The sequence below is a fragment of the Engraulis encrasicolus genome, chromosome 11 (assembly GCF_034702125.1).
Source record: "Engraulis encrasicolus isolate BLACKSEA-1 chromosome 11, IST_EnEncr_1.0, whole genome shotgun sequence".
Classification (NCBI taxonomy): domain Eukaryota; kingdom Metazoa; phylum Chordata; class Actinopteri; order Clupeiformes; family Engraulidae; genus Engraulis; species Engraulis encrasicolus.
Genome location: NC_085867.1, coordinates 49,992,520 through 50,013,072, shown reverse-complemented (window position 1 = coordinate 50,013,072; position 20,553 = coordinate 49,992,520). Strand labels below are relative to the sequence as shown.

Sequence of the window (20,553 nt, the reverse complement as noted above, 5' to 3'; positions counted from 1 at the left end):
CATGTAAGAGAACCCTATTCAGTGAAACTGTGATATATGTGTTTTATTATGAATATAGCTACATAGCTGATTTTTGTGCTGTCATGGTGGTTTAAAAATGTTTGGGGGGCATCAACAATGGCTATACCTATTGCAGTAGTATATTTTATTGTTGCCAACTGCACACTTCAAGTATTTACAGTAGATTGATCGAAGTGCTGAAGAATTTCTTAGTAGGTCTTGTGCTGCAATGGCTGATAGTGTGGACAAATGCCTATAGTGACGTGCAACTATATAAGACACAAATACCAAACTTCAGTGAAAGCTGATGTGCATTTTCATTATCCTTGCTATTTGTTTTTGTGCCAAATGTGTAGAGTGTGGAAAGTTTTAACATGGTTTGAAGCATACAGTAGTTTGAATGTAAGGAAGGCTCAGTGCAATTTATTACAGTATGTGTTTACAAGTTTAATACGGCTCCTGTTAACTTCCCTTTTCAAGAACTGTGTCCAAATATTTATGTTTGGAAATGTATTTTCAGTTCTAGTGTGTTGATCAATGTGATTCAAAGTTCATATCACAGTCCAAATTGTATCAGTGATCATTTATAACCAATAAAGACATTTAAAGAAAATTTTTAACAAAGTATTTTATTGTAATAAGGGATACAAATATTTTTTCTCTCCACTTTACAGACAACAAAAGGAAACATTTTACAGGCTTTTTTGTGAAAATGTGTGGTGTTTTCCACTACCACAGACATTTTGGGAATGTGTAAAACTTATCACAACATGAAGTGCTTTGTTTCCTGTACTTATTTTGTGTCCAGGGCCAATTTAAGTCTGACAAATAACACCTGAAACAAAAATACCCTGGCACTCAGAAAAGAAAACCCATCGCAAATTGTATCCCTGCCTAACAGATATTTGTAATTTGGTGACCCTCTGTTGATAGTTTCAAATGGTATATTCAATTACTTTCTCATTTAGTGGTGATACTACTCCATCTGGGACATTTCATGTTTAACCACTATGCCTGGTACATTCAATAATATTCATATATATTTTGAAAGCTCTTCACAAAAAAGACCAAAATGTGAGACAACTACCACCTTTTCAAAAAGGCAATAAACTCACAAACAACATTTAAAACAAATCTAAAAGGTGATAGTGTTCTTGTGGGACTTGCGTTTATAAAACTATTTGACAAAACACATTGGCCTCCAAAGAAAAAAAAAGTCATAAAGCACCAGCATCAATTCCATGGGAAGAAATTCTCAACAGAAATAATGACATTTAAAAAATCCATGAGCGATGAGACAGGATAAACTCGAGAATTCAGAAGTGGAGGCACCATGCCATTCTGAACTTATAATATACTATATCAATCCTTCTGGCTTGTGTGTGCGCAAAAACATTTTCAATGTAGAAAAATATCCCCCACTTGTCCAGCCACTGGGGGCACAGAGGATGCTTCTGTGAGATTGTGTCCAGACATTGACACCAGTGACTAAAGCCACTTTTCTGATTGTGTTGTGGAAGCCGTGGTGGCTGGCTCGGATTGTACTTGGCCAGTTCAGGCTGCTCTTGGTAGTGTCCGGGGGTGGGGGGGTCGGCTGAGGACGAGGTGGAGGAGGAGGAGGAGGAGGAGGAGGAGGGAGGAGGAGGGCGGGTCATGGAGGAAGAGGGTGTGGCGAGTTCTTTTTTTATGATCTTCTCCTCCGACCTTCCAGGTTGCCAAAGTTGACAGGCCTGATCTTCATCTCTGCAAACGGAACTGAGTGCTCATGACCCTTCCAGTGGAACCAGTTGATGCCCTGAGAAACAAACAACAAGACAAAAATCAGCTGTACAATAATGCATGCATGCAAATGTTCCTGTTCAGTGAGCCACACAAAATGATGAAAAGCATATCAACACTATTTCTGCCGGTACAATGCTGCACTAGTAACTGAAAAGACTTAAAACCATAGTGCTACACTACTACGGCATCACACAAAGTTGTAGTGTATTGAGTAGTAGTAATACATTACATTACAACAACTGCATAATAGGGGTGTGTCTTGAGAGTTCATCCAATCCAGGGGTGCATTTCTCAAAACCATAGTTGCTAACTATGTTAACTACTGTGTTATTTACAATGCAATTTCCAATTGGCAACTACCCAAGTTGTTAACTGGCTAACAACTACACTTTCGAGAAATGCACCCCTGAGCTGTTTTCTTGTCTGAAATATCTCACCTTGCTGTGACTGTTGTCACCATATCTTCCCATGAGGTTAACCCGATGGCAATTCTTGTACCAGAAGGCCCCCTTGTATGACAAAGCACAGTTGGTGACAGCCACGTCATTGTCATTGTCATACGTGGAGAACGGTCTGTTCTGGTGGTAGGTCATTGAGTCACCTGAAATGAACAAACAGACAGACCAGTTTTCTGAAAATGGGAATACTAACATGGCAAGGCATGGGCATTTGATTTGTATATCATATTTCATACACAGATGCCATTCAATATGCTGCACGAAAACAAAAGTATAAGAACGAACACACAGCAAATTAAATAAAAAAAACTAAACGCATTGTGACAGGACCAAGATGGCATCTAACCTGCACATTGTTAAATGACCACTAAGGGGTGCAATAGGACCATAAGGCCAGCTTTAGTTTTATGTCTCAGCTAAGAAACTGCTGTGTCCCATCTGATGATTTGCAATGCAAGTTGGATGATTTATATCCCTTTTGGGAGAGTCATAAATTCATGATCTATCTATAATAAAGTGAAACAGTTGATATTGGTTTCTTGCGAATTTAACCTCTCGGATAGGACAGAATAATGCATTGCATTCAAACTATACAGTAGCCTAGGACATTATGGTGTGTATGTGTGTGTGTGTGTGCATGCATGTATGGGAGTGTGTGTATGTGTGTGTGTGTGTGTGTGTGTGTGTGTGTGTGTGTGTGTGTGTGTGTGTGTGTGTGTGTGTGTGTGTGTGTGTGTGTGTGTGTGTGTGAAAGAGAGAGAGAGAGAGAGAGAGAGAGAGAGAGAGAGAGAGAGAGAAAGAGAAAGAGAAAGAGAGAGTGTGTTTGCGTGCATGTCTGTGTGCAGGGTCGCTGTCAGGTTTTCCCGGCCCGGAACAAAGTAATCTGAAAGGGCCCCCCACCTAATACATATAACCCAGGAAAACTGACCCCTTTGTGACCCGGCTTCCCTGCATGCGGGTGTGTGTTTAACTCACCCTGTGTTATATGACAACTTATTCTCACACACTATTGTACCATCCGACAGCACCAGTAAATCATGCGTAACACTAAAAGATAGGCAAATGGTGGTAACTTACCCGCTGTGCCACTGTAGGTGCCGACCTGGATCTTGTAGCGGCTGCGTGGCTCACTGATGGTGATCTTGTCGTAATAGGCATACGCCGAGTCGGACCCGTCTCTCAGGTCCACCCGCAGCGCGTACTGAGCAGAGGAGGTCAGCTTGTGCAGGTTTGAAAGACCTGAGGGTGGAAGATAGCACATGTTAGGTCTATACATGCACACTGTCTTTTGTCTGACCAAAGGAAATAGCCGGCAATGCCCACAAATATTTACAGCTTGTCATAAGTTTAACGGATAGCCATTTCACAGTATGTGTGTGGAAAACAGGATATATTGTCTGAACTTGATATATTGGCTACATGATATATTGTCAGAACAGAATTATTTTCTTGTTTGTGTTGGAAGGTAAGATACAGTAAATTATAAAAGCTCTGTACTTATAGTGCATATACTATATTTTGCTATTTCTGTCAACCATGGACTGGACGTACCAAGCCAGAATTCATCCATCATGTCGCCAAAGCCATTGGAGTAGTTCCGCCAGTTCCGGAAGAACTCCGTCTTTCCGCTCTGACGTCTGAGGAACACCTGGTGGGAATATAGTACACTATGTATAGTCAAGTCTGAGTATAGTGGCTGCAGTCTGAGTACTGAGTGCAGATAAGAGCCTTCATTGTAATTACATTCCTCGGGCTTCAGTTTATTTAAATGTGCACCACTAAATGAACCTATGACCAACTCATTTCATTTTGTTTCATCATTTGTTTCTTGCCCGCCCACCTAACTCTGGCTTAAATTGATTTTCTCCCTCTCCCTTGAAGACATAATATATTGCTCTGTTGAGAAACACGGGTCCACAGAAAAATGAGCGCATAAACAGTTTGGGTTAAGACATTACTGCCAAGGGATGTTGTGGCAACATTATGCAGGCAGACAGTTGTCCATGAGGACCCAAGTTCGAGTCCAGTGTGGGTCGTAGGCTATCCTACCCAATCTCTCTCTCCCACTCATTTCCTATCTCCATCTTCACTTTCTAACCATAATAAAGGCCAAAAAATACTAAATGATACTCAGTGAGACATTACTCCCTGTGTGACTGGCCCTGGATATCTGGATATAGGTGTACATAAAGCCCTTGTTTTCAGTGTGACTGGCCCAGGTTTACTTACAATCCATCCACCGCCATCCGTCTCCATGTCACAGTAGACCTGCATGGGCTGGCTCTCGTCTCCTCCAACATAGATGGTGTACAGGCCGGACTGGCTCTCCCCATTCAGTAGAGCCTGAGAACAATCCTTGGGATGCGTGTACAGGACTCCAGCTATACACACATGCACATGCAAACACACGCACACACAAACGCACACACAAACGCACACATACACACACACAAACATATTATACTTGAGTCATACAGCCATACATCTTCAATGGATCAATGAAATAGTGGTATTTAAACTGGAAGAAATGGTCTAACTGCACACAGCTGTGAGAAGATCAGTCAGGAAATGGACTACCCTGCTAATGCAATCATGATGCAATAGGGTAGTGTTTCTCAACGGGGGCCCTACAGCCCCCCGGGGGCGTCTTGGTACCCTGGGGGGGGAAGAGAGGCTTGAAAAGGATACAGTTGAGAGGGGACGGTACTTAGTTGCTACTGGGGGACATTAGTCCATCTTATTTTCCACTAAGGGGGGTGTTTGCAGCCTTATGATGAGGTCAAGGGGGCATTGGGAGGCTTATGATGACATCCAGGGGGCATTTATTCTAAAGTGTTGAGAAAAGCTGCAATATGGGATCTAAACAGGCCCCGTCCAGTAGTGCCTGTGGGACCTCCTCCAAGCAGTGATCTCTAAAATGAGATGAACCAATCCTGGATCTAATGATGAACTAATCCAGATCATGCATCTTTTCCATGTATTTTTGAGAGATCAGTGGAGAGGTCCCATGAAACCTATCAGGGGTGCGTAACTTTAACTATTTAACTATTGATGTTATCAATTGCAGGCGTAGGTGCTGGACTGGTGGACATAACACTATAGTGAGTCTCAGTCACAGGTGAGTCCCGGTCACAGGTGAGCACGTACTTGTGGTGAACGTGGTGCTGACGAAGCTGCTCCTCTTGTCATCAGCGATGGCCTGCAGCCGTGCGGTGTAGCCGGTGGAGCTGTCCAAGCCAGTCGCAGTGTAGGAGTTTTCATAGGCATCAAGGACTACTTCCTGAAATCAACACAAAAACATGCACACATGGGGGTGTACAGTATATCAATAACCGTCCTCCAGTTGCTTCCTCCAGCCCAGAGGCTTGAGATCATCGATCAAGATGTGACAGGACAAGAATAGAAGAGGGAGGCGAGATGTTGTACAAGTGGGCCTGAATGTGCTGCTTCATCCCTCCATCCCTTGATTCCTTTTTTTCCCTACAGGAATAGGGCTGAGAATGGAGGGATTGGGGAATCAAAGATGTGTGGACAGGGGAGTCATGCGTTGATACGGTATGTGCCCATGGAATATTAAACAGACTCCAGTGTACAGATGCATACAATGACCAACGTACATATAAGCACACGAGAACTTCCATTACCCAAACCATACCACACCACCCCCACATGCACATACAGAGGTATGCCTGAACGTGCATGCACACACAAGGTCAAACTAATCATCTCCATGTTAATCAGACGGATTGCAAGTAACCTCATGGGCCACGTCATGGCAATATGAATTATTAATCCTGCTGTTGAATCACGCTCACCAAGTCAGCATATTATATGAAATATGAATCATAGCTCAGATCAGCGAGCACAGGCCAAGCGTCATCTTCTACTTTCCAAAAGACAGCGCAATTTCTGTGTGATTCATTTTTTAATACGACCACCAGATTGGGGGTATAGCTTGGAGAGTTCACCGCTCACCCTCTCATGGCCATCGGCCGTCTGTAAGTTGAGGATGTAGCCGGTGACGGTGGCGAGAGGGGGGGTCCAGGTGAGGGTGGCGCTGTCCGTCTGGACATCACTGGCCACCAAGTCCCTCGGAGCGTCCATCTCTGAAACGGTTAAACCAAAACATACAGTAAGCAACTGCATCTATCGCTAAATCTACGGATTCGTACAGGAGGTTTAGAGTGTTACTACACAGTGAAGTTTGCAGTGTGCTATTTTAACAATTACTGAGTCAAATTGAACACTCAATTCTTTCTACTCTCTAAGTGTTGAATTTGTGAAGCAAGACAAATGAGTAGATAAAACAGTATCTTTCTCACTTCAATAAAAATCTAAGGCTAAGCCCCTTGACCTCACTTTAAACTACATAACCCTTCCACTCAATGCTGTAATTTAGGAACTGTCTGCCTCTCACTGTGCCATACATTTCTAAACCATAATTGAAAATGACCTTGACTATAACTGCCTCCGGTTACCATGACTGCATCCCAGTACAACATGCACACAGGCCTACTACAGCCAGACGACCAGACAGATTTAATACATCAATGTTGACAAGTGTGCGTGCAGACCGAGTCATGTCAAGGTCGCAGATGCAATTCTCAGACACTCAGGGGTAATTAAAATGCATGCTATCACACAGCTCGAATTCATCTGACTGATTCACTTCCAACCTAATTGTAATACAGCTGCTACGTAACATCTGAAACAAAGATGTGGTTAACAGAGTGTGCCGGGGGGGTTGCCGTGGCGCAGTTTGCTTACACACCTGACCACATTCGGACTTAAGTCCATCACCTTAACCATTAAGCCACGACTGTACATGCATTGCATTGCCCATTGGGACCTGGGTTCAAGTGCTGCCTGGCTCATATCCCTGCCCATCCCCATCTCTCTCTCCCACTCATGCTTAGTCTGGGAAATCCCATGCTGCTTTGCACAATCGTTCCAATCTGAAAGGTGGCATTGATGCTCATCCCAAAGCACTAGCCTCAGGTAGGGAGCCAATCCGAGAGTGGGGAGGGGTGTAAAGATGATGACACGTTTTACTTGACAAATGGAAGTGTGAACCAGTCAAACTCATGCTTCCTGTCTGCTGTCTAACTCTCCTGTTTAAGTAAAGGCGAAAAGCCCCCAAAGTATCTAGAAAATATATGAATAATATAAATAAAGTGTGCCTGGTACTTTTTGTGTATAGAACATTCCTGAAGAGTTGAAGAGAAGACGAGTTTTCCTTAGAAGGTCTAGATTGGTCTAAAATAGCGAACGTCATACAGTATACAGTATACAGACAATTATACAGTACATGTTTACACATGTCTATGAGATAGACATTCATAGGGCATTAAATTGACGCCCTAACCGGTGGTGAATTCGGTGGTGGCAGCCTGGCTCTTCAGGGGATCTTTGGTAGCGTAGACACTGACGGAGTACTTAGTGTTGGGCGTCAGGGAGCTCATCTCAAACTCTACAATGTTGCCAGACACACGCTCCATCACTGGGGAAACTGCAGCCAGGAAACAAACAGGAAATAAATACGTGAGATATGAGGTTCCATGACTTTTGACATAATTTCTAGTTATATTCGTTATAGAATTGTTCTATTTAGGAATGTACAGTTCTATAACTGTTCTATAACAGTTTAACCCCTTAATGCAGCGCTATGGCTCTCTGTAATGTCATAGCAATGTTGTAATGATGTATTTAAGCATTTTCAGCAAGTGAATAGGGTCGCCGGCGACCCCATCTGCAGCAAGAGGTATGTTATGATAATCTACAACCTGTTTCTTTATGTTTAATTATAATACTACAATATACTAATAAATATTACAAGTAATACAAAACACTACACAGAAGTGTACTGTATAATGGGTAGTATACTTAAGTATCTAAGTGTCTTGTCTTTACAAACGACAGAATTTAGAGTTTTATTTTAATGAGATCAATCTAGTACCGCTATCAGAGCTGTAGGTGATGACGTAGCCATCCACGGTGGCAATGGCAGGCTGCCATAGCAACAGGGCCTCAGTGTCGGTGATGTTGACAGCGGTCAGGCTGCGTGGCATATCCAGACCTGCAATACACACACGCATGGTGAGTGGAACCCTGACCTCATCCAAGGTATGAAGCCATCATGAAAATTGCCTGATAGCGTGATCTAGCACTCTTACATTACGGGTCTTCTTAGATTATTAGCTATTGATTATTTTTAAAGATTTTTAACAGTTCACGGAGGTCATGCACCATTATAAGCGAGGTATTTATTGTCTGAAAGCCTTTAAAAAATGTCTCTTGAAAATGAAAATACAGGAATCCATACTCTATTTTTTTAAAAGATTTACCAGTAGTGAAGGTGTCCGTGACAGGGTCGCTCTCCTCCAGCCCCTTGATGGCTACCACTGTCACCTGGTAGGTCTCCCCAGGAATGAGACTGGACAGCAGCGTATCTGATTGAGTCCCATCCGTCATCACTATCTCTGGATTACCTGCAGACCAGAAGAGATGATCAGTTTAAAAAAGGCCTCCTCAGAACGAAAATGATTTAAAATATAATGTTTTTATCTCCAGTATGTGCCATGGGAAAGCAAAAAAAAATGTTTTAATCTCGCTGTACACAAAATGTCAACATTACAAAAACAGCCACGAGGGACACGATGGTATTCTGGGTTGACCTTTGCACTCACCTCCCTGCAGGGGCAGGAATGTCACGCGGTATGAGTCCACATCGGCGCGGGGAACGGTCCAGTGGACATTGGAGGATGTGGCCGTGATATCGGAGAAGCGAATGCCCCGCGGAGCCCCGAGTCCTGAGATATACGTAGCGAAATTACATGGCAGAGAGAGAGAGGGAGAGAGAGAGAGAAGGTGGATAATGATCATTATTGGATAATTACGGGTCATTTCGAATCCCTGGACAATCCCCCGGAGCAAATGTGTAGGAAGCAATCACCCAACTCCCTCCCTGTGTCATTAAAAACAGAGATCCGTATCTTCCTGAAAGAGAGAGAGAGATACACACAGAGAGGGGGGAAACACAAAAAGGAAACAATATGGCCTTGGAGGAAACCATAAAGACTTAAGAGTGTGTTGGAGAGCACCATGTCATCAGCTGTTTCCTTTTAGAGGATAGTCACGGTGAAGAGAGAGTTAGGCAACCATAGACAAATCAAGTTGATTTTTTTTTAACAGGCAAGGGTATAAAAGGATTCAGACCTGCACCACAACCAAACCACAGTTTGAACATGCCTGCCTCATCACTATGTAAAACATTCAAAAGCCCTCAACCTGAGGAGAAGACCCCCATCAAAGAAGCCATGTGAGAGCACATAACCACAAACAGACCCATCTAGCACACACACCATGCTGTTTGACAGTAAAAGACTTCATAAAAGGCTGATTTACCTGCGGGTAAGGAATAAAACATGGATGCATTAGTGCAAAACAACAACACTGACAAACACCACCATGGAACCAGACCATGGAAACCACCACAAGAAGTCTTGTGGCCTCTTTTCCATACTGTCCTGTAACAGGAATGGAAAAGTACTGGGGGCATGCAGATGGTAGTCAGTCAGTGGTTGAAGCTGTATCTCAAGGAGATACATTTCAGGCCAGCTGAAAAATGGAAGGCCCCGTGCCAAACAACAACAGAAGAGACAGACTGACAGACCACATTAATGCATTCACACTGTAGTAACAGGTATCATCACACCACTGAAAGAAACGCATCACACTGAGGGTGGAAGGAGGTCAGTATGGTTACCCCGGCAGCAAACCTTCCATCAAACAGTCAGGCATCCCATAATATACCTGTTCTTGCTACACCAGTTACAGGCTGAGAGCGGTGTTCCAGGGTGACGCCGTACAGCTCAATCTCATACTCAGTGCCCCCCATTAGCTGAGTGAAGACCTGGGTCCTCTGGTCCCCGGCGACATTTAACTCCTGTGGGTGAGTGAGCTTTTTGGCATCCCTAACTTTGATCACGAACCGATCGAAGAGGCCCTCATCCACGGTCCAGGTGATGCGGAAACTCTCCGGGGTGATGTCGGACACAAAGAGGTGCTCGATCTCTGGCTCGGCCTCTGGTTGAGAGAGGAATTGTGTTTTTTTTTGTTTTTTTTCTACTTTCCCACTTCAAAACCAATTTAAAACAATGGCATTGAGACATTGTCATGACATCAAAGAAGGAATGGGTGATAGCAAATAAGGTTGAATGGAAGAAAGTAAAGTTAAAATGTCAATATAAAAAGTCGATATCCACCAGTCCACCATGCTGGAAGATGTTAGTGTATTGAGGCTCAGTGTAGTTCAGTTAGTCGCATCCACCAAGCCTGGGAGAGGGATAATATATCAACCTCTGTGCCTGCCAGGGATTTTTTTTTTTTTAAGAAAAAGAAAAAGAAAGAAAAACCTTCAAAGCCTTTTGATTAATGCAGCTGGGACAGAAATTGTACTTCTCGGAATTTGGGGACAGAGAAAGAGGGTTCTCAATTCCCTTGATAAAAACCTGCATGCCCACGGTCAGACATAGCCTACTGTACAATCAATCATCATAATTAAGTAAATGGATGCTGTTTGTACTGCAGCAGTGTCAAACTCATCCAAGAGGGCAATGACAGCTTACTTCTTCTGCTAATTTGGCCTTTCAGAGATTCTGTGCAAAGCGCCCTGTGAACTGAGGCTAATTAATATAATTATTAATATAATTATTAACATAAATAACAATGGAAATACAGTAGCCTGCCGCAATCCGCCCTTGATGACGAAAACAGCAGAGCGTACAAACCAGCTAGAACACTGCCCTCTGGGTGTTTGACCCTCCAGCTAATATCAATTAGCAATTCCAACCAAACATGCTTTGTTCTTTGTCTTTGAACTGTGTTTTCCAAAATTATCATCTTTATCATTACTCAAGCAGAATTAGAAACTGCAAGATAAATGTTTTATGCATGGAAGTTAGGAAATAAAAGTATTGTAAAACCGCCATACAAACATCAGTTATCATGTACGTACGTACGGGGAATAGCAATGCAGCTGAGCTCACAAAAGAAGAGTTTGTTGCAGTGCCTATCCCACAGAGCCACTGGTAACGGAACTGTATGTCAGCTAAGTGGACAGCAGTGCTATGGTACACTGAAAGAGTAAGCTGTCATTCTACTACTGACTTCTACAGGAAAACACAGTTTAAATACGGCAGCACAAACATGTGTGCTCATATTTCAAAAGAGGGAGAGTATAGGCGACAGAAAATCCATTCTTCGTCCTCTGTAACAAAATGCAGCAAAAGACAAGATATAAGCTAGATAAAAATGTGGTATCGCAGGGACAGAGTGTCTTAAAAGCTGACACTGAGAGAGTGGGGGTGAGTTGTTGTAATGTAATGTAATTGAGCTTCTCCACCAAAGCATGATCAAAATGGCATGATGCGCACATTATAATGTCAGTCAGAGATGAGCTGTAGGCCTAATAGCTGGCCTAGGCCTACTCCAGGTGTTGTTATGCCTTATTCAAGGCCCTTAACAGGTAAACACATAGCCAATTGATTCATAACTGGTCACAGTTTTTGACTCTATGGTAATCTGGAGGTACTTTGTTTGATTTGTAACTCTGGGCTGGTGCCCCCAACCATCTGTAGTGGAGAGGCCCATGCTGTGACGATGTTCATGTGGTGTACAGCATACTTTTTTGCAGTGTTGATTCAACACTCAAGAGAGTAGGATCACGTACAACAGTGTTAAATTCCACTCTCTCCAGTGTTGAACAAACAAGGCAAAATTCACTGTGTGTGGAGAGAGCTCAGCAGGCGTTGAGTTGAGGTAAATGCCGATACCTGTCACAGCCACCGCGGTCAGCGGCCGAGAACGCAGCCCGGACGGCAGCAGCCCGGTCAGCTTGACCTCATAGCCTATGCCCGTGATCAGGCCCCAGATGTCCAGCGAGGTCTGGTTGCCTGGCAACGAGAACTCCAGCGGCTCCAGCAGCCGCCCGGAGTCGTAAATCTCTACCTGAAGGCGGCTGAAGCGCCTGCCCACCGACTTGTCCCCGTCACGCAGGCCCCACGACAGGCGGAAACCGTACGGGGTAATTTCGGACACGGTTAGGTTCTCCACTTTGGGGAGTGAGGCTGAGGAGAACGGATGGGCACATTGTGGGGGGTGTTTTGGTTGTGTGTGGAGACAGAGGGAGGAGAGGATTTGGGGTATGGTTTGGGGAGGAAGCCAAAAGAAGCTGGGAATAGTGAGATGACACTATGTGTGCAGTGATTGCAAAATGAAGTCCTTGTCATCACTATCGCTATGATAAAAATAAAATGCATTCAAGTGTTACCCTAATCTTCTCTACAGGCCGTATAATTATTGAAATAAATGGAACTTGATGCAACAATTAACATTCTATTATCTTATTATAGTTTTGGCATTTAGCTGGTGCTGTAGAGCACAGAAAATGAAGATGTTAAACTGGTCACCAAGCATTATCAATTCTCTTTCTGAGTGTACTGTAGGCCTACATTTTAAAAGTATGCTGTGCATATTCTGTATTTCTGACGATAATATTCACATTATCTTCATTGTACAGCTTTTAATAAGTAAGTAAGTAAGTAAATAAATAAATAGATAATAAATAAATAAATAAATAAATAAATGGTTGTTTTTACCAGACACAACAGTAAAATGAAAAGCTTTATAGTCATATAAAAATTCCTCGATGCAGGATGTCTGGTGACATCCAGACCTCAGGCTTTAAAAGAAAAGACAAGTATAAAGCCAGGGCAGCCCAATGACATCATAACCATGCCACACAGGGTTAAAGGCAAACTCATGCGTCTCTTAGACATATGGTTGCAGTTACACCTACGCAATTACAGGTAGCTAACGAGATTCTTCCAACATCACCAGCGTATTCAGATCTTATTTCGCCTTAATTTACCACCATGCAATGAAGATGCTTAAGCTGTGGACATTGAGAAAGTGAGCTGGTGTTTTTTTTTTTTTTTTTTTTTAAGGACTGCTGTGGAGAACTGCCATATGGCCAATGATATCCATATGGCGAAGACCAGTGGGGGACGGTCTCCCGGGCCCATGCTAAAGAGCGAGGACATATCCTCGTAATGGCATGCAAGCTCTCTGTGCGTCTGTGCATATCTGTGGAGGTATAAAAATATGTGCATTGACCTGCTGATCTAAAGCAGACTGTGAGTGGAATGGATCTTGGCATTAATATATTAGTATGGCGGTAACGGGTAAAACAGGCAAGCACATGGCACTACTCTTCTTGCTCATTCAGGATTAATGCCTACCGATTTTTGCTTATCTGCAGTGACCACATCCTGCCAGAGGGGGCAGCCTTGTATGCACAAACCACCCACAGTAGAATGGCTGCCTCCAAGTCAAACCAAGCCAATATGTGACAGCAGTAGCAAAGCAGTGGGCAAAAAAGAGTTTTAAAAAACAAAAAATCTTTTCACTCTGGTTAGCCAAGCAGTTCTACCTACAGGAGTCAGTAGCATGAAAAAGTACATAGTACCTGTGCGTGTACGTGTGGAGACAGGGGGCGTTCGACGCCCGTGCGAGAGCCCGTACATCTGTACGTCATAGGCCGTGGAGTCCACCAGCCCGCTGACGACAAGCTTACGTGTTTTGCCAGGAGGCGTGAGCTCCAGTGTGTCATACAGCATTTTTCGATCATTCACGCGAATGACAAAGCTGTCAAAATGGCCCGCCACCGTTTTCCAGTTCAGAGTGAAGTTATTCGGCGTGATTTTCGATACTGATAACCGGCCAAGTTTGGCTCTAGCCTCTGGACAAAAGAGAGTGCACATGAATGACATAGTCTTTACTTCATAGTCTTTACTTTAAAGAGTTATTCTTACATTATCACATGCAGCATATGGTAGAGGCTAATGCTATAGCTAAAGTACTGTACTGTAGCTAAAAAGTAGCTTTAAAAAGTGCTTTTGGTGGACACAACAAGGGCCAGTACCTGTTTTGGCCACTGCGTTGATTGGCGAAGTGTTCTTTCCACCTGTGCTTGCGTAGAGTTTCACATTATAGCGGGTGTTCCCTTTTAGGCCCGTTAGCTCGGTGGAGCGGGCCCCACCGGGCAGTGTGCGGCCCATGGCCTGCGAGGGCAAAGCAGACTCTCTGATCTCAACTACAAAGTTATCAAAGACCCTCGCTCCTGTCTTCCATGACAGGGACAGTCTGTCTGAGGTAACATTAGAAATGACAAGCCCATACAAGTTGGGCGGTTTGGCTATGGAGGAGAGAAAAGGTAGGGTTTATTTTTTCCTTTTTATCTTGTCAATTTTGTGTAGGCTACTATAGGTTCTGCATTTGAAACCTTGTACATCCTCCACAGCTTAAACTAAAGAATCCTCATGCACGAACCACTTCAACTTTCAATTTTAATAGTCTTCCAGATATCACAGGGAACTATGAAGATAAAGAAGGAAAAAAATGGAAAAGGAAATACCTGTGGTTGCAACCGTACTGATAGCGTGAGTTCTTCTTCCTTTCTTAACACCATAGAGGAAGGCAATATAGTCAGTTCTGGGCTCGAGCCCAGTGATGGTACGTGACATAGTATTATGGGATACGTTAAACTCAGCTGGCTCCTTCTGCCAGCTAGTATCAATGACCTCCAAGATGAACCCATCAAATCCACTCTCAGTTCCATTCCAGGACACAGAAAAGCTCTTGTGTGTTACATTAGATACATACAGATTTCCGACCACTGGAGAATTCACTATAGAGAGAAACCATTGTTGGATGTTTTTTTTTTTCAAACGCATATTTTGCAGGGGTAGTTTTGTTACTTTTCATCAATTTAATGGATGGCATGCACTTTCAAAATTCACATACTCTTGATCTGTCAACAGAAGAGTGTATGAAAATGCACTATGCTACTCACCATTCTATGTTACTCACCTCAAACATTATAATAAGCAAATGTTTGTAAGCTGCGTTACACACATATTGGCATATTGAAGGTTTGTATGAATTAGTATGAATGAGATGCATATTTAAACACTAGTTCACACTGTCGCTTGAGTCTGACATGTCACATGTTGTATTATGAAGTACATAGCATAATTTTAAAACCTTGCCTTTCATGAAGAGTGGGTAAAGTAGAGGCTTTGGCTGTAATAAGATCTATCAATAGCTAATACGCACAATAACAACTAAAGCACCAAAACGCTGAAGGCCAGAAATGCAAGCTACCCAAGTGCAGACGAAAAGATAAAGTCAAGTTTTCAATAATCTAATGGTTAAATAGAGGGTATAGGTGCATACATGTTGGATTTACGGATTTCCATATTCCAAAAATTAATTTAGATTTCAGATATAAGACAACCATAAACTGTTGTTGTTTCTCCTTCTAAACAGAAACTATAATCTCGGAAGGGATTCAGAACAGAAATCAAAGAGAGAGGCAGAGGGGAAAACAAAACCTTACGGCTATACTTCATAAAAATCCAGACATAAGGTCACTGCAGTGTCAAGACAAGAAGAAACAATTAGAGGGCAAGATGGTTAAACCCATAAAAGAGAAAAAAAAAACTTCAAGGTGGTGAGGGAAAAGTTTACAGTATCCCAACATCAAAACAAAAAGCCTGTGTAGCTCAATTCGCATGACCTTTTTAAAGGAATATCTCAATGGCCCATCTCTGCATCTCAATCGCTGTTAGTGAAATGGATACTTTGACAGAGATAAATTGTCTCTCAGCCTCCCCTTGACTCATCAATCAGTGACTAAAATATCAAGTCAGTCTAGCTGTGCAAACCAATCCAAAATCTCCACAAAAGACAGGCATCTTTGCTTGCCAATTACTATTTAGACGAAGGCATGCAGAATACCTAATTTTTCCAAAAGGGACTCCAATGTGAGCCAGAAAAATGATGAAGGACTCACATACTTATATGATTGTAGCTCTTGTATGGGTAAGTGTTAGTAAAGGACGTGTATAAAAAAAGAGAAATGTCTTCTGTCAAAATTTGACATTTAATGTAAGCCAAAGCACTTCAGGAATGTTAGGTACATGCATGTGTTGACCAATCATTGTGCACGTAAGATGGAACAGTTTCATGACCACAGAAATACCAGTGGAAAATAACTATTGTCAAAGTAATGTGTTGTTCCAGATACAACACAGACCTGTGTCTGTACAGCACACGCTGAAATCATAAAAAATGTACATGCAACCACCAGGTATTTCCAGTTGAAATTGTATGACCATCATCTGGCCATTCAAACTTATGGTGCCATTTGGTCTTAAATGAGTTTGGTGACTGTTTGAGTTTAAAGCAAAACTCTTTGATATACAGTATGTTGCATATCTTACCACACAGTGAGGACATGATGTTGACAGGCAGTCATACAGTTAATGGAGAAATGCAATGACACACGATGTACATTACAAGCATAAGAGTTGAGTGTGAAATGATATTAACAATCACGATCTGAAGATGTGTTTTTTTGTGAAGTATTCAAGAATTTTGCAATCACTGCACAATCATATCATACGCAAACTCACCACAGATGCAGGTGAGAGGGGAGAGTGTCATGCATTTGGGGCAAACATGAAATGGAATGAAGTGAACATTTGGAATGGACAATGGGAAGGTGGGATTGCTCGGTTTAGTGGGATTGCTGTGTGAGCGGATTTGGCAACCCCAACGCAATCCTCGTGCATACATCCAAAGAGAAACAACTGAACATTTCCTTTGAGATGTTCCAGTCTTCATTCCAAGGAGCTTGCAAACTTCTGGTTGAAGGCGTCAATGTCTACTTGAGGTAGGGAATGGTAGAAGGTATACTTCTCTAGAGCATTCCCTACATCAACCAGAAGAACTTAAGAAGCTTCTTGGAATGAGGAGTAAAAAGTTTCCAAGCTCAAAGAAGTCGTCCAGTTGCCTGCAGCTAAACTCTTTGGATAACAAGACTTGGATGAATGATACCTTTTTACAGACATCCTCGTGCAAACCTGCTAAGGGCCAGCTGACACAGTGGCTGGAGGGTAAGAGTGACAGTGACATGAGGTGTGCAGGTTAGAAAAATGTTTAGTTATCTAATATAGTAGCTGCCACAAGTCCACACAACATGACAACGTTTTGTTCACGCAGGTTACTGACTTTTCTCCGTGCACAACTGCAAAATGGATGCTTTAGTAAAATGGAAGAAGAGGGGGGGAAACAAGTAAAGACATGAAAGGGGAGAAATGAGTAAAGACAGCTCCCTGCTTGACACCACAGATTCCCCGAAAACTGGAAAAGGAACAAACAGACCAAAGAGTCAAAGAGAAGGAGAGAATAAAGAGATATAGAGAAAAAAGGACCAGATGAATGAAAGAAATGAATGGAGGATGAAGTGCTGCCCTCCTCCGCCATCGATATACCTGTGGTGGCCTCGGTATAGACAGGGCCCAGGAGTAACCCCTTGTGGAGGCCATAGAGAGCGACCATATAGGTGGAGTTGGGACTGAGCCCGGACAAGAACAGGCTGAGGGCGTCGCCAGAGAGCGTCAGGTTCTGATGCTCGGGCCCGCCCTCCATGTTGGCCACCTCTATGACAAAGCCCTCAAACTCGCCCTCCTCGACGGTCCAGGACACGTTAAAGCTGTCCCAGGACACATCGGACACCGTCAGGTTCCCCACCTGAGGCTTCAGCTCCTCTGAAGGACATGAAACAACATTACAGCTGGGGTCAATCAGAAAGAAGGGAAAGAGAATATGTGTCAATGGTTAAACGTTATGGATTTTGTGTCAACTTAAAGAAAATATATATGAATATGGACATATTCAAATAGATGCACACCTACTGGTATAGTATGTAACGTATAGAAAGGGTGGACATATATAGAGAGATATATTATAGAGAACCATTTTAAACATACACTAACACAATCACACACAAACGCACTCAGAAAGCATGCAATGTGATGGCTGTATTGATGGCTTTGTTGATAAAAATGGTGGAGAGGGTGAAGAATGCAGAGTAGGGCTGTATATCCCTCCTGGTCTGTCAGGAAACTGTGTAGACAGCACTGCTGCCACAGTACAAGACTAGCAGGAGTCAGTAGAAGCTGAGCATGAAGAATGGAAAGTGCTGTGAATAATGTTTTGATGAGAAAGAGGGGGAACTATTGAAGAAAGCTTTAATATTTATGCTGGTCATAGGGGGCGGGGTGCTAAATGTTTGAACACAAAGTAGACACACACACACATTCTATTCTTTGAAGTTTCAAGAAAAGGGAAAAATTCTCCTCAGACAATGTTATTTGTTATTCCATGAAGGGATACAATCAAGCCTAATTTTCAACCGTGCAGAGAGAGAGGGGGGAGCGAACTTCAGACTTCAAAAGAAGTCAAACAGCTGAAAGAACATGTTAGGGGGAGAAAAGAGCCACGCAGTTTCTGTCTCCGGCCCAGGAGATGTTTTTACTCAAAGTGAGTTTGCTCAGGAGGCCTAAAAACCTGCGAGGGAACTTTGTCCCCATTTGAGTGAGACAGACTTAATTTATTAGAAAAGGAAAAGGAGTGGTTAGACAAAGAAGTAGTATTAGGCATTAAGTGACGGATGGATGTGTATGGCAAGTGGTCTGCATTTCAGGAGGTAGTTTCGTGTCGATGTACCTTTTGTTGTGTTAGCAAGAACAAGGATTGGTAGTGACTGTTCTCCCTCCACCATCCCATACAAAGAAACCTCATACAGTGTCCCTGGGAGTAGACCATCAATATGGGCACTCCTGGCACTGCTGTGCACCAGTTTAACCTGTGTAAGCTGCTCCGTCTGCTCCCAGGGCACGAGTGTAATGCGGAAGCCATCAAATTCAGATGGCTCTGGGACTGACCAGGTGAGTGACAAACTGGTCTGGGTCACATTTGTGACATTGAGATCACTCAGGGGGCTTAGACCAGAACCTTCCTGCCCAGCCTTATCGCCTGATGCCCCGTCTGTTGTGCCAATCTGCTCTGTTGGCACAGACTCTGTTCCTGGTGTCTCGGTTTTGGTAGGGGCCATGGTACTGGCTGTAGGTGTGACTCTCGTTTCAGAAGGCACAGCCTCCGTTCTTGATACCTTTGTTGTAGGTGTGACTCTCGTTTCAGCAGGCACAGCCTCCGTTCCTGATACCTTTGTTGTAGGTGTGACTCTGGTTTCAGATGGCACAGCCTCCGTTCCGGATACCTTTGTTGTAGGTGTGACTCTGGTTTCAGATGGCATAGCCTCCGTTCTTGATACCTTTGTTGTAGGTATGACTCCTGTTTCAGAAGGCACAGCCTCCGTTCCTGATACCTTTGTTGAAGGTGTGGCACTTATTTCAGGAGGCACAGCCTCTGTTCCTGGTGCCTTTGTTGTGGTAGGGACCATGGTACCTGGTGTCTCTGTTGTGTTAGAGGGTGGCGTTGTACTGATGGTACGGGCTGTAGTAGGTCTGACTCCTGTTTCAGGAGCCGGCTGTGGGCTTGTGGGTGCAAATTTTAATCTCAATGCGACAACATCTGGAGAGGTAGGCTTGGGTGCTAAACAAAAGTACATTCAAAGGTTTAAGGCTAGAAAGCTGTTTAAGAATAAAATAGGACAGGAGAGTGGGAAGTTAAACCTGTGGAGAGAGGGTTTGGTTAGAAACCATTCATCGTCAGCTCACATTGCCAGACACAACAAAGCTGGTCTGTTAGACCAACATGTGTGCCCAAAGAAATACTGTGATATCCACTGTGAGTGTTATCGCGAGGTACATTCCAACGTGCTGGTCTCTACTATAGTTCATGGGTCAAGAAAAACGCGTTCTTTCTGGAGCATAACATAATTCAGGTGCAAAGGAACATGCCAGTCTCACTATGTCTCGACAGGGACATGCAACATTGTTCAAATCTTGTAAAAATGTCTGTCAAATCTTGGGAAAATGGGTCCAATCCTTCAAAAGAGTTTTGGGCATGATTCCATGGTAAAATCCCTGACAAACAATAAGTAACACAACCTCATAGAATAATCACAGAATCACACCATGACTGCCTTCAGAATTGAACCATTTCAGGATTTAAGGGCATGATATCATCTACGTATCATACAGATTCCAGACATTTTATACCTGTCAAACCACAAAACAATGCCTCCTGTCCTGACTTGTGAACTCGCTTGACCTCTTGACCTCACTATACGTACGTAAATAACCCTTACACATGCAGAGGTGTTACGCACGCTGCTGCCAAGCCAAGGCATTAATGACTATCTTCAGAGCCATTAATTATTGAAGGGATTGCGTAGCCTGCCAGGGCAGAAGTACGCAGCACACTTCAAACCTGGACCAGG

General features: G+C 43.2%; 1 protein-coding gene across 6 annotated transcripts in view; it reads right to left on the bottom strand.

Annotated features, from left to right (window-relative positions):
- Positions 1 to 613: 613 nt before the first annotated feature.
- Positions 614 to 20,553, bottom strand: part of tnca (tenascin Ca) — a 52,894-nt gene continuing 32,954 nt past the window's right edge. The window contains exons 12-29 of one of the 6 annotated variants that reach the window (XM_063210843.1): positions 18,876 to 19,763; positions 17,639 to 17,914; positions 14,716 to 14,988; positions 14,224 to 14,496; positions 13,768 to 14,040; positions 12,074 to 12,367; positions 10,053 to 10,325; positions 8,927 to 9,049; positions 8,585 to 8,728; positions 8,197 to 8,316; positions 7,606 to 7,749; positions 6,216 to 6,346; positions 5,388 to 5,520; positions 4,470 to 4,621; positions 3,792 to 3,888; positions 3,318 to 3,479; positions 2,220 to 2,383; positions 614 to 1,795 (exon numbers count right to left, since the gene is read on the bottom strand). In XM_063210843.1, coding sequence (XP_063066913.1) covers positions 1,685 to 1,795; positions 2,220 to 2,383; positions 3,318 to 3,479; positions 3,792 to 3,888; positions 4,470 to 4,621; positions 5,388 to 5,520; positions 6,216 to 6,346; positions 7,606 to 7,749; positions 8,197 to 8,316; positions 8,585 to 8,728; positions 8,927 to 9,049; positions 10,053 to 10,325; positions 12,074 to 12,367; positions 13,768 to 14,040; positions 14,224 to 14,496; positions 14,716 to 14,988; positions 17,639 to 17,914; positions 18,876 to 19,763 — 4,031 coding nt within the window. In that variant the 3' untranslated portion in view covers positions 614 to 1,684. Of the gene's footprint in view, positions 1,796 to 2,219; positions 2,384 to 3,317; positions 3,480 to 3,791; positions 3,889 to 4,469; positions 4,622 to 5,387; positions 5,521 to 6,215; positions 6,347 to 7,605; positions 7,750 to 8,196; positions 8,317 to 8,584; positions 8,729 to 8,926; positions 9,050 to 10,052; positions 12,368 to 13,767; positions 14,041 to 14,223; positions 14,497 to 14,715; positions 14,989 to 17,638; positions 17,915 to 18,875; positions 19,764 to 20,553 lie in introns of those variants that run through there. The other 5 variants (XM_063210845.1, XM_063210844.1, XM_063210848.1 and 2 more) reach the window with 5 other exon arrangements.